The 13,105-nt window shown below is 60.6% G+C and overlaps 2 protein-coding genes across 8 annotated transcripts in view; both read left to right on the forward strand.

The window, feature by feature from the left end:
- The window catches only part of NTN3 (netrin 3), a 20,022-nt gene continuing 6,917 nt past the window's right edge, over positions 1-13,105 (forward strand). For 3 of the 6 annotated variants that reach the window (XM_063654917.1, XM_063654918.1, XM_063654915.1), the window contains exons 1-4: positions 41-1,595; positions 1,692-1,841; positions 1,975-2,025; positions 2,136-2,210. In XM_063654917.1, the coding sequence (XP_063510987.1) occupies positions 407-1,595; positions 1,692-1,841; positions 1,975-2,025; positions 2,136-2,210 (1,465 nt within the window). In that variant the 5' untranslated portion in view covers positions 41-406. Of the gene's footprint in view, positions 1,596-1,691; positions 1,842-1,974; positions 2,026-2,135; positions 2,211-2,462; positions 3,217-8,043; positions 8,118-9,181; positions 9,201-13,105 lie in introns of those variants that run through there. The other 3 variants (XM_063654916.1, XM_054454838.2, XM_063654914.1) reach the window with 3 other exon arrangements.
- The window catches only part of TBC1D24 (TBC1 domain family member 24), a 26,028-nt gene continuing 21,222 nt past the window's right edge, over positions 8,300-13,105 (forward strand). For both annotated transcript variants that reach the window (XM_063654919.1, XM_063654920.1), the window contains exon 1: positions 8,300-11,584. The gene's annotated coding sequence lies outside the window, so the exon portion shown is untranslated. The remainder of the gene's footprint in view (positions 11,585-13,105) is intronic.

Consider the following 13,105-nt stretch of genomic DNA (forward strand, 5'->3'; position numbering starts at 1 on the left):
ACAGCTCGTCCGCCCTCGCTGCAGCCGGGAGGAGGCGGCGGCCCGTGCACCACAGGCCCCGCCCGCCCACGGCCCTTCCCGGGAGGCCGGGAGACCTGCTCCGCCCGGCCCTCGGTGGGTGAGTGCGAGCGGCGGGTGGGGCCTCCGCGGGCGGAGGCACCGGGAGCGGGGGCGACGCCTGTCATCGCCCTAGGCCCAGCGGGAGGACGCGCCAACATCCCCGCTGCTGTGCTGGGCCCGGGGCGTGCCCGCCGCTGCTCCCACCTCTGGGCCGGGCTGGGGCCGCCCCGGGGGCCCTGTTCCTCGGCATTGCGGGCCTGGTGGGCAGAGCCGCGGAGGAGGCTTCTTTTCCCCGAGGGCAGCGTCTTGGGGCCCGGCCGCTGGCTGACCCGCAGCGGCTCCGGCCATGCCTGGCTGGCCTTGGGGGCTGCTGCTGACGGCAGGCACGCTCTTCGCCGCCCTGAGCCCTGGGCCGCCGGCGCCCGCCGACCCCTGCCACGATGAGGGGGGTGCGCCCCGCGGCTGCGTGCCAGGCCTGGTGAACGCCGCCCTGGGCCGCGAGGTGCTGGCTTCCAGCACGTGCGGGCGGCCGGCCACTCTGGCCTGCGACGCCTCCGACCCGCGACGGGCACACCCCCCCGCCCTCCTGACTTCCCCAGGGGGCACGGCCAGTCCTCTGTGCTGGCGCTCGGAGTCGCTGCCTCGGGCACCCCTCAACGTGACTCTCACGGTGCCCCTGGGCAAGGCTTTTGAGCTGGTCTTCGTGAGCCTGCGCTTCTGCTCAGCTCCCCCAGCCTCCGTGGCCCTGCTCAAGTCTCAGGACCATGGCCGCAGCTGGGCCCCGCTGGGCTTCTTCTCCTCCCACTGTTACCTGGACTATGGCCGTCTGCCTGCCCCTGCCGATGGCCCACCTGGCCCAGGGCCTGAGGCCCTGTGCTTCCCTGCACCCCAGGCCCAGCCTGATGGCAGCGGCCTTCTGGCCTTCAGCATGCAGGACAGCAGCCCCCCAGGCCTGGACCTGGACAGCAGCCCAGTGCTCCAAGACTGGGTGACCGCCACCGACGTCCGTGTAGTGCTCACAAGGCCTAGCGCGGCGGGTGACCCCAGGGACATGGAGGCCCTCGTCCCTTACTCCTACGCAGCCACCGACCTCCAGGTGGGCGGGCGCTGCAAGTGCAATGGACATGCCTCACGGTGCCTGCTGGACACACAGGGCCACCTGATCTGCGACTGTCGGCACGGCACTGAGGGCCCTGACTGTGGCCGCTGCAAGCCCTTCTACTGCGACAGGCCATGGCAGCGGGCCACTGCCCGGGAATCCCACGCCTGCCTCGGTGAGGCCTTGGAGGGTGGCCTGGGGACTTTGGACCCAACCAGCCTGCCGCTGACCCTAACCCTCCCTGCAGCTTGCTCCTGCAACGGCCATGCCCGCCGCTGCCGCTTCAACATGGAGCTGTACCGACTGTCCGGCCGCCGCAGCGGGGGTGTCTGTCTCAACTGCCGGCACAACACTGCCGGCCGCCACTGCCACTACTGCCGGGAGGGCTTCTATCGAGACCCTGGCCGTGCCCTGAGTGACCGTCGGGCTTGCAGGGGTGAGCCCACCACCGGCCACCTGCAGGCCCTCACCCTCTGACTTTCCAGATCCCCAGACAGGCTTCTGACCAGACCCTTCCCACCTCTGTCCTCAGCCTGCGACTGTCACCCCGTTGGTGCTGCTGGCAAGACCTGCAACCAGACCACAGGCCAGTGTCCCTGCAAGGATGGCGTCACTGGCCTCACCTGCAACCGCTGCGCACCTGGCTTCCAGCAAAGCCGCTCCCCAGTGGCGCCCTGTGTTAGTGAGTGACCCTGCCCCGCCTCAGCCACCAAGCCAAGGCCACCCCAGCTCCCTGCTGTTGTCCCATCTGTTCCCTGAGCCCTGCAGATCTCTCTGCTCCTCCATCACAGGCCATTCTCCCTCCCTCTCTGCAGAGACCCCTATCCCTGGACCCACTGAGGACAGCAGCCCTGTGCAGCCCCAGGGTGAGTGGACACAGGACAAAGCCTCAGACTGGCATGACTTTGGGGGAGGGGGCTCTGGGAGGAGAGGGTGGGGAAAGGGAGTCTGTGCCAGCCTCCCACCTTCTACCCAGACTGTGACTCGCACTGCAAACCTGCCCGTGGCAGCTACCGCATCAGCCTAAAGAAGTTCTGCAAGAAGGACTATGGTAGGTGCCCTCAGGCCTCCCGCGGACCTTCCCGCCTTCCTCCTCTCCCCACCTTCCCTCCTCCGCCAGCTTCCCCTTGGAATGCCTTGACCTTTGCTGGGCCCCAAGGCCCATCCTCATCCCTCAGGTCCTCCACGGGCAGCGACCCCGCCCCTTCAGACCCCACTGTCCTCCTGGTGTCCTCCCCGTGCCTCCCCCTACCGCGGGCAGGCCGCCCCTTCGTGACCCCGCCCCCTCTCGCTCTCCCCGCAGCGGTGCAGGTGGCGGTGGGCGCGCGCGGCGAGGCGCGCGGCGCGTGGACACGCTTCCCGGTGGCGGTGCTTGCCGTGTTCCGGAGCGGAGAGGAGCGCGCACGGCGCGGGAGTAGCGCGCTGTGGGTGCCCGCCGGGGATGCGGCCTGCGGCTGCCCGCGCCTGCTCCCCGGCCGCCGCTACCTCCTGCTGGGGGGTGGGCCTGGAGCAGCGGCTGGGGGCGCGGGGGGCCGGGGGCCGGGGCTCATCGCCGCCCGCGGAAGCCTAGTGCTGCCCTGGAGGGACGCGTGGACGCGGCGCCTGCGGAGGCTGCAGCGACGCGAACGGCGGGGGCGCTGCATCACCGCCTGAGCCCGCCGGCTGGGCGGGGCGGCCGCTGCTCCTACATCCAGGCGCACGTTCACCCTGTGCCTTCGCCTGCCAAGGAGCCCTTGCTCGCGTCGCGCGTGTCGCCACCTGGGCCGCCGCCCCGTCCCCGCCGGCAGCTCCCTCGGTACCTCCCGCCTGGCCCTGGGGGGATGTGACCGGCGCAGCGACAGCCCGCCCCGCACAGAGGCGGGTGATATGACACACCCAGAGGACCCCATGGTCTCCCGCCCTCTGGCTGTCGGCCCTGTCCCAGGGGCACTGGGATACCCGGAAGGCTGTGAATCCTTCGTGATGCCGGGCCCTCTCGGGGATCTCAGATCATCTCCGGGGCCGCTGTGATGCACCCCCACCCGTGCGGCGACCCGCCAGGGAGCGCGCTGACCTCCCCAAAGACTGTGGCCACCGCAGGCGCCTTGGACCCCCATGGGGGGACAGAGCGTCCCCTGCCTCCTGCAGCCCCGCGAGGGCGGTGGCCTTGGCCCCCTGCAGGCTGGGCGTCCGCGTCCGGGTGCCCCGCGGCGTCTGCTGCCGGGTCCCGCATCTTTCTTGGCCGCCTGTGTCCCCGTCTGCGGGCTCCGTCCGGCCGTCCCTCTCTCTGCCGCGTCTCTGACCCTCGGCGCCACGGCTCCTCAGCTCAGGGCCCGTCCCAGAACCTCCTTCCAGCCCTTCTCCCCCGACTCGGGAAGGGACGTCGTGCCCACGCGGTTCCAGATCCACGCGTGACCTGGCCGGGCGGCGACTCCGACAGGCGGCTCTCCGGGCCCCCGATGCCCTCGGCAGGGCCGTGCCACCCCCCGCCCCCCTTGGCTTGTACCCCCGGGACCGCACTGCCGTTGCCCCCCCTCCGCGCGGGACCGGTTCCCGGCCGGCCTCTGCTTCCGCCGCGGCAGCCGCCGACCGTCAGCGCGCATGCCCAGAGCCGGGCAAGCCGGAGCTCCGCGGGCGCTCGGGGGTGGGCACAGGGCGAGAGCTCGGCGGGGGCGGGGCCGAGCGCGCGCGTGCGCAGAAAGGCCGGCGCGGTGAGCTGAGGAGAAAGCGGCGCGCGGAGGTGGGTGCGCTCGGGGCGTGCGGGGGGCGCGCGGCGGGGTGGCGGGTGGCCGGGCCGGGTCCCCGCTGTCACCGCGGTCGGCGCGTGCTGGGGGCGGGAGCGTGGGGGCCGGGCTGCGGGCCCCATTCGAGGCGGGGATCCCCGGCCACGCGGGGGTTGGGGGCTCGAGAGCCCGGGACAGCCCGGCGCTGCAGCTGCGGCTTCGCCTACGGGCGGGGGCGCAGGAGCGGGACCCCCTGGGCGCGAGGCCCGATCCCTGCTGGGTCGCTGGCCCCCGGCCCGGCCCAGGGCATGGTGTCGTCTGGAAGAGTGACTGTGTCACTGTTTCCTTGGGGCGCTTTCCGTCTCCGCAGGGTCGGAAATCCTCTTCGGGGCTCGGTGAGATTGCAACAGATTCTGATACGTCCTGCCCTGTGGACCTGCAACGGCCCCGGGCCCCGCCCCGCCCTGCCCAGGGATGACACACGCCCCCACCGACCACCCGCTTGGGGGTCCGCCAGCCCTCGGCCCTGTCCAGTGGGGGGCCCCTCTGGGTGCGCCGTGCCAGGCGGCCGCTGTCTTTCGGGCCCTGGGAGGTAGAAGCCAGGGACTCCCAGCCCTGAGCCAGCACAGCGGAGGGGAGAGCCGGCCCCACCTGGGCTGGGCTGCACCTGTTCCCGCCCCCTCCAGGCGGGAGTCCCCGCGGCCTGGCCACAGGCTTTCTTTGACGGCCGTGCCCCGCAGGGAAACGCGCTGTGGCCCCCGGGTTACTGCTTGCGGGGGTGATATTAAAGGCCAAAGGTTGTCTAAAAGCCACCTGGGTGGTGTGGAGGTGCAGGTGGACTGTTAGGTTGGTGGCTGTGGTTGTGAAGCCGATGTCACTGTCTTTACCCAGCAGCTTATTCCAGAAAGGGGGCGTCAGCCTGCCCTTCCAGTGCCGATAGAAGCACTAGCGGGTGATTTTTCCCTGTTTTGCTGTGTTTGCTCTGGAGTCACCAGGTGACTTCCAGGCAGTGTGCAGAAGGAACCGTCCCATTATTTGGCACGTGGGCCGTTTCCTCCACCCAAGGTCCAGGGCTCCGTCTTCACAGTCTGTCCTCGGCACACAGTAGGCACCCGTAGATGGCGCACGTGGCGTTTCCTCCGCCCGAGGGCCAGGGCTCTGTCCTCAGCACACAGTAGGCACCTGTAAATGTTTGCTCGGTTGCAGCAAAGACAAGCAGTCAGGTTCTTTTCATTTTAAGGAACACACACTGGGAAAAAAAAACCAATCCAGATTAGAGGAGATCAGAAAATCTTATGAAGATTTTACAGTTACTGTTCCTAGCCTGTGGCATGACCCCTGCGTGCACTGCCTTTTATTCTGAGGGTTGATCCTCATCTAATCTGAACACTCAGATAAAGGCTTTACATGGAGTACTTATTGGGGAGTGCTTGCTCTACTTAGAAGCCTGTCTTTCCCTGTGAAGAGGGCTGGAGCCACACTGTTCATCTTTGCTTCCCCCCGGCCTGGGCAGGGCCGGACCGGAGGTTTTGTCTACATGATGGGTGAAGTGGATCAAGGTCCTTTTGTGGGAATGATAGATGTGAACTATTGCAGTGGCTTGCACTGGGTTGAGGGTGACCTTCCCAGATGCAGAAGTAATCTAGGCAGGGTTTTCATAACAACAATAAATTTGGCCACCCAGGGTCTGTAAAGTCACCTGTAGGGTAGCCTTGCTAGCTCTCGCTGACCACACCTGCCAGGACTGTCCAGCAGGCTCGAGTGACCTTGGGCATGCAGTGTTGCTCTTAATTATCTACAGATTGAGCCAAGCTCCGAAAACATATTAAATGTTTGCCTTTATATGGTTTCTGGTTTAAAGTACATAAGGACAATGAAGCAGGTTACAAAAAAAGCACTTAACATTTACCCTGTTCAATGTTTTACCTGTCTGAGCATACCTTTTCTGTTATGACAACTCTGTAAATGGAAGAAAGAAGTCCTTTTCAACTCAAAGCAGCAATTTCAGTGGCTGTTTTCAAACATTGCCTTTCAATTGGAGATAAAATCAAAGAAACAAAACCTCAGGCTTTTTACTGAGGACCAAATTGAATTCATTATTCAATGGTTTTCTGTATCCTTTCAACATGCGTTTGTTAAGCGAGGTGCAGTGGCTCACGCCTGCAATCCCAACACTTTGGGAGGCTGAGGTGGAAGGATCACATGAGCCCAGGAGTTCAAGACCACCTTGGGCAACATAGGGAGGTCTCGTCTCTATAAAAAATTAGCCAAGTATGGTGGCTTGTGCCTGTGGTCCCAGCTACTTGGGAAGCTGAGGCAGAAGGATCACTTGAGCCTGGGAGCTCAAGGCTGCAGTGAGCTGTGATTGTGCCACTGCACTCAAGCCAGGGCAACAGAGTGAGACCCTGTCTCTGAAAAACAAAACAATAAAAATTCATTTATTGAATTCACACTTCATAGGCAGCACCATGCCGTGCGTTCTGTGGATTTGGTGTTAAGACTTGGTCTCTGCGCTTGAGCTTATAGTGCAGTGAGGAGACAGGAGGATAAACACATGGTGGAAGCTCCCACAGAGGTAGACAGAGCCTTCTGTGGGCGCAAAGGCGTGGCATCCAGCTGGATTGTGGTGGGGGTGGGGCTCTGAGATGGACTTGAACTTCATTTTGAAGGATGATCAGGAGCGACAAGAACAAGTGAGGGAGAGTGCCTTCCCCCAAAGGGACAGTGGATATAAAGTGGCAGGCGTGGTTCCTGCCCACCAGCTCTTGGGAGAAGGGCAGTGGTGGCCCCAGGGTAGACTGGGTGAAGTGAGTGAGCTAGGCTGACAGCAGACTGGGAAAAGCCTTGAGTTCTACCTAGGAGTTTGAATTCACCCTGACTGGCATGAAGCCTCTGAAGATCTTGGGTTTGTGAGTGACTTGATCAGAGGTGGCCAGGGAGGTGAAGGGCCGCACAGAGGCCAAGGCCGGTTGAGGGACTGTCATGGCACACCCAGAGACATCAGCACAGAAAAGAGCAAGACTCAGCCGGGCTCGAGGGCTCACACCTGCAAGCCCAGCATTTTGGGAGGCCGAAGCAGGAGGATCGCTGGAGCCCAGGAGTTGCAGGCTGCAGTGAGCTATGATTGTTCCACTGCACTCCAGCCTGGTCAACTCTGTTTCAAAAGAAAAACGAGAGCAAGACTCTGAGACAAGTGGCTACAGGATGGGAAGAGCCAGGGAGGATGGAGGGGATGTTCCAGGACTGAGCGGCGGGCAGTGCCACACCCCATGCAGAGTGTGGAGTGAGGGGGCGGGTTGGCACCATGTGGAGATGGCCATGAGGTTACTGCGAGACGTCTGAGCAGTAAGCATATGTGTTTTGGCCTGGAGCCAAGGAGAGTGTACTAGACGAGAGCATTTTGGGGATGCTGTGTGCCATCCAAGCTGGGGATTGGGTTGGGACTTCCCAGGAGAATTTGTAGAGTGAGAAAAACAAGACAGAACCCTGAACCCTGTGGACTCCTAATATAGTCTTAATAAGGTAACAGAAGGCCAGTCAGTAACCTGTTGCCTTTTGTGGGAATGGGGTGGGGTAGTGGGCTTTTAATTTTCTTTTCTTTTTTTTTTTTTTTTTTATTGAGATGGGGTCTTGCTCTTTCTCCTAGGCTGGAGTGCAGTGTCACGATCAATGGCTCACTGTAGCCTCAACCTTCTGGGCTCAAGCGATCCCCTTACCTCAGCCTCCCAAATAGCTGGCACTAGAGACTTTTTTCTTTTCTTTTTTTTTTCCTTTGAGACAGGGTCTCACTCCCATTGCCCAGGCTAGAGTACAGTGGAGGAATCATGAGATCATGGCTCACTGCAGCCTCGACCTTTTGGACTCAAGCAATCTTCCCACCTTAGCCTCCTGAGTAGCTGGGACTATAGGCGCACACCACCATGCCCAGCTAATTTTTGCATTTTTTATAGAGACGGGGTCTCACTTTGTTGCCCAGGCTGGTCTCAAATTCCTGGAGTCAAGCAGTTCTCCCACTTTGGCCTCCCAAAGGCTGGGATTACAGGCGTGAGCCACAGGGCCTGGCCTGGCCTTTTAATTTGTCTCTTGGAGTGAAGGATGGAGTATGGGACGTGGGGGATGCCGGTGTCTTTGCAGTGTCCTTCTTGTCTCACGTGTCTTATTTGCCTTTTGGGGAACCTCTAGCTTCAGTGTCGCTCTTCTCAAAGGACCTGGTTCACCTGCAGTCCAAGGGTCGCTCCTCTCAGACGTTCCCACAGGTAGGGCTCTGGGAAAAGCCTTCTCAGACCCAGAGACCCAAGGCTGCAGAGCCCTCAGGGGCACCTCACTCTCCTTCCAGGACCCTGTTTCTGTGTGGTCCATCAGCATTGGCAGCAGGTACAACTTTGGAAAAAAATCTACTAAGAACAGAGGCCACGCGTGTGATGCGTCCCCCACCCCCTGAGTCCTCCACCCTGAGGGACCGAATGGGTGAGGCAGGGGAAAGGCTGTGCTGCAGAAGCATCCCCTATCTGCCCGCGGCCGGCACGTGGCCCCCCAGGGCTGGCTGAGCCTGTGGATAAGGTTGTGAGCTGTTATCTACACCCTCCAACAGAACCTGCTCACAGGGGCGCAGGCTTCACGGCCTCCGAGGACTGTGTGTATGCAGCCACGGCTTCCTGCAACCCTCCCCTGTGTGCTCTCTTCTTTTTTTCTTTTCTCTTTTTGTTAATTTTTTTTTTTTTCTTTTGAGACAGAGTTTCGCTCTTGTTGCCCAGGCTGGCGTGTAGTGGTGCGATCTTGGCTCACCGCAACCTCCACCTCCTGGGTTCAAGCGATTCTTCTGCCTCATCCTCCCTAGTAGCTGGGATTACAGGCGTGCGCCACCACGCCCAGCTAATTTTGTATTTTTAGTAGAGATGGGGTTTCACCTTGTTGGCCTGGCTGCTCTCGAACTCCTGACCTCGTGATCCGCCTGCCTCGGCCTCCTAAAGTGCTGAGATTACAGGCGTGAGCCACCGTGCCTGGTCGTTGTTTTTTTTTAAGAGACTGGGTCTTGCTCTGTTGTCCAGGCTGGAGTGCGATGGTGCAGTCACGGCTCACTGCAGCCGCAACCTCCTGGGCTCAAGCCATCCTCCCACCTCAGCCTTCTGAGTGGCTGGGACTACAGGTTCTTGCCACCACACCTTCCTGATTTTTTATTTTTTTGTAGAGACAGTATCTTACTATGTTGCCCAGGCTGGTCTTGAACTCCTGGCTCAAGGGATCCTTTCGCCCCAACCTTCCAAAGTGCTGGGATTACAGGCATGAACCACTACACCGGCCTGTTCCCTTTTTCTTACAGGTCATTGAGAACACACCACAGGGGACCTGGGAATCTACTGAGGATACAGATTTCCCACAATCTGAAACTGTGTGTCTGCCTGATTGTTACATAATTTTAATTGGGTGCCACACACCGAGAGAGATTGTTTACTGGTGGGCCATTCTGTTTCCAGTAAAAGCCCTTCCACTCACTGTGGCATGCTAAATGGAGCTCATCACATGGTCCCTTCAACCTTTCCTTGAATCGTTTCCACCCCTTCCCTAATTACCCTCTGTGATCCCTTTCCCGGCAAGGGTCCTTCTAGCCTTCCTACCTTGGTAAACCTGTGGCCTTAGGATCGAGGTGTGGACATTAACTTTTCTGCTCTGGCGGCTTCCTGGGCTGTCCTCTCCCTGTTCCCAGCACTCAGAGGCGCTGTCCTTTCCTGGCAGCCTAGTAAATCCCAGGCCTCTGTTTTGGGCCCTTTGGCTTCTTGGTGCCTGTTATGCTGAAGCGTAGAACTGTCTTAGTCAGAGCTCCAAAGGATACTCACCGGCCCACGCTCTCATGGAGCTGGGTAGCTCTGACCAGGCTTGCCCTCTGGGGCCCTGTCCTTTGACCATGCTGTCTCTATCACTTCTGAGGCTAAAGCTTCGTCACACTGCAAGACCCAGCTGAGGCAGGCGTTGGCGCTGGGAAAGCACCCTATCACAGCACCTGCACCTTGAATTGGCATCGTCAGTACACCTGACCTGGGCTGGGGTGGGGCCATGCCTCTGTACTCCTCTGTACTCAGGTACCTGGCACACTGGCATTCAGGAAGCGTGTCTTGAATGCCTGTTAAAATGATTAGGACCGGGCGTGGTGGCTCACACGTGTAATCCCAACACTTTGAGAGGTCAAGGTGGGAAGATTGCTTGAGGCCAGGAGTTTGAGACCAGCCTGGGCAACATAGTGAGACTTTGTCTCTACCAGACATAAAAAGTAAATAAAAATAAAATGATTAAACCTGCACAACTCCACCTCGAGCTGGGTCTCTCCTCAGGTCTAAAGACACTTGCTGAGAACCTGATGTGTGCCTGGCCTTCCAAGGCACACCGGCCGCTGGCTTGGAAGTCAGACCAATCAAAATTCCTGTGCTGCTGACAGCTGAGCTCTCTTCCTCTGGTTCTCCTCCTGTGTCCTGGAGGGTGTTTTTCCAGACCTGCTGTGGGGAGAACCTCTGGGCTCAGATGATAAAGATCCTGAATTAGCAGAGTCCTGTGCCTGCTCCAGCCCCTGCCTTTGGGTGAACCAGACCAGGCTGGGGAAAGAAAGATGTCTGGCTATGAAAGGGAACAGGGAACTGTCTTGAGTGGCTGGCCAAGGTTGAGGCTCAGCCTGCCCCTGCTCAGGCTCCGAGCAGCAGGCTCAGGAGCCACAGTTAGGCACGTTTGCACTTCCAACCATCACAGGCAGGCAGGCCAACTGGCCCATGGTGTGGTGACTAACACCTCATTAATGGTCATACCCCTTTTGTACCTGGCATGTGCCCTCCATTGTGTGCCTCCAGGAAAGAGCCCACTATCAAGTTCCCCAGTCAGCAGCTACTTGGTAGTCACTGTGGCATGTCAGTCACCATTAATATTTGAAAGATGCCTATTCTCTGCTTCAGGCTGAGGCAAGCACCCCTTACCTTCCTGTCATGTGAAAATGCCTGCAGGAAAGGTCACACCTAGGGTGGGTGGACTAGTAATGCTCCCTGTTGTTATTTGGCCTTCAAAATTAAATTTGTTTTGGGCCCAAGTGGTTTGCAATTTCTCTGAGTCTCTGCCTGTGTTCTTCTCTGTTCCCTCCTTCCCAGGGTACACTGGACATAGTGTGAGACGCTTGGGTGCAGAAGTCACGGTCCGGTAGCAGGGCTGGGTGGATAAGCCAGCACCACGATGGTGGCTGTGCTGGGCGAGGGTGAGGACAGATGTGGACAGGAGGCGTGGAGCTCTGTGAGGGCTTGGCCCTGCCCCGGAGGTCCCATGGAGGCCTGTGAAGGAAGGGCGATTGGACTGAGCAAAAAGCGAAAGGGGACAGGTGTGTCCTGCCTCTCTGGACAGTGATATTCCCACAGTGTAGTGTGGGGACTGCAGTTGGCACTGTGTGGCCAGGGCTCCGGAAGCTGTTGTCCGAGGGGCAGGGAGGGGCTGGGTCCTGAAGGGCGGGGGACACCAGGAGAGGGTTTCGGGTGGAGAACAGTGACCGGGTGAAGCCCTGAGTGGGCAAGAGGCTGGGAGTAGGAACTGAATTGCTCTGGAGTCACATGGAGTGTGAATGTTGTGATTGTCCCGGAGACATCTGGGAAGCAGCTGGAGGGACGGGCCTGGACCTCAAAGAAGGATTCTAGGCTCAGGAGAGGGCAGGCTCCACTGGAGAGACAGGCACAGGCGCTGGAGGAGCAGCCGCGGAGAGGTGAGGAGACGCCTGGCAGGGAGGCAGGCGGGATGAGGCCCAAGGCAGCTGGGAGATCTGGCGGCCAGCGCGGCCAGTGGCGGGAGGGCCGGAAGCCGGGTGTCGTCTGCTCTTGCCAGCCACTCGGCTCAGAAGGAAAACGGAGAAGAGGTGGAGCTGGAGTGGAGCCTCAGGCCCTGTGGTTTGCTGTGTTTGGGGCCCGCTGTCACAGCACTGGGCAGCCTTGGAGAGAGATGGGGAGCTAGGATCCCCAGAAGGTGAGAGCCAGGACTGAGGGGGTGCCTTGGTCTGTGGTGGGAATGCAGAGAGCTGGGAAGCTCGTGCCTGACAAGCCCCCTTTCTTGGGGTAGAGTGGGTGGGACGGGGCAGCTGTGAGCTGGAGAGGAGAGGGTGTCGGTGAGGTGTGCGGCGAAGGCTGCCAGGTGGCACCGAGGGCTGGGCCACTCGAAACCGCTGAGCAGGCGGCAGGACTTCTCCCTCTCCCCTCGGCCGCTCTTGTGCCTCGGGCTGATTTCCTCATGCAGTTTATCCATATGGCTGAGACAGGAGTGTGGGGTTGGCGGGCGGGAGTTGGGGCTTGGTAAGACGGTCCAGGCTGAGCTGGCAAGAGAGAAAAGCCAGAGCGGCTGGTGGATGGGGGGAGTCGCAGCTCCGAGTGGGAGGAGGGTGCTGAGGGCTCTAGGACGGGGTATGGGCGGGTTTATGAATGTGCAGCCTCTGGAGTGGGTAGAGTGGTTTTCTGGAATGCCCGGGGACTGGATAAAAAAGTAGAGATGTAAAGGCTTTTAAAGTTCTAGAGGCCATGGAGCTTCCAGCCAGGACTGTGAACTTGGCCCTCAAAGGAGGGCGGCACAGAGAGGAAGGCCCTGAGCGGGAGAGAGAGGAGGCGGGTGGTGATGGGGAGAGCCCGGCTGCTGCTCGGCCCAGAGGAGGAAGGGTACATTCGGGAGAGGACGAAGACTTGGGAGTGGTGTGTTTGCCGTAGACAACTTCCAGAGCAAGAAGGCAGGTGGGGAGCAGGGGCCGGGGGTAAAAGGCAGATAGCAAGGTATGGAGGCGTGGGGGAAGACCAGCGGCTGTGCTCACCGTGGTTAGTGACACCGTCACCATCCAGCCCCGGTCAGACATGGTCCTATAGCTGAGAGTCTCACCAGGCAGTGGGGGCACAGGTCAGGGAAATGAGATCGCCAGAGGAGCATTCTCAAAATGTGCCCGTGCAGGCATCTCCCACCCCTGACATTCTGCATGGGAGGACCAGGGGGTGCCCACTCTACATGCAGCAGACCCCTGGTGGTCACTCTCCTCTTGGCCTCCCTCCTCTCCTCCCCACCTCACCACCCCCAGTGGATGTTTCTGATGGCTGTGGCCTCTGCACATGCCCTCCAGGCTGCCACACCACAGATCTTTCTGGAAGAAAAGCTTGATCTTGCCTCTCCACCCCGGTACTCTGGTGGTGCCCTGTCACTATTGGGATGGGGTGGGGAGCAGGCCCTGTTACCCGGTTCCCCACCCCCACTGCTT

This window comes from Pongo pygmaeus, chromosome 18 (genome assembly GCF_028885625.2).
Source record: "Pongo pygmaeus isolate AG05252 chromosome 18, NHGRI_mPonPyg2-v2.0_pri, whole genome shotgun sequence".
Taxonomy (NCBI): Eukaryota; Metazoa; Chordata; class Mammalia; order Primates; family Hominidae; genus Pongo; species Pongo pygmaeus.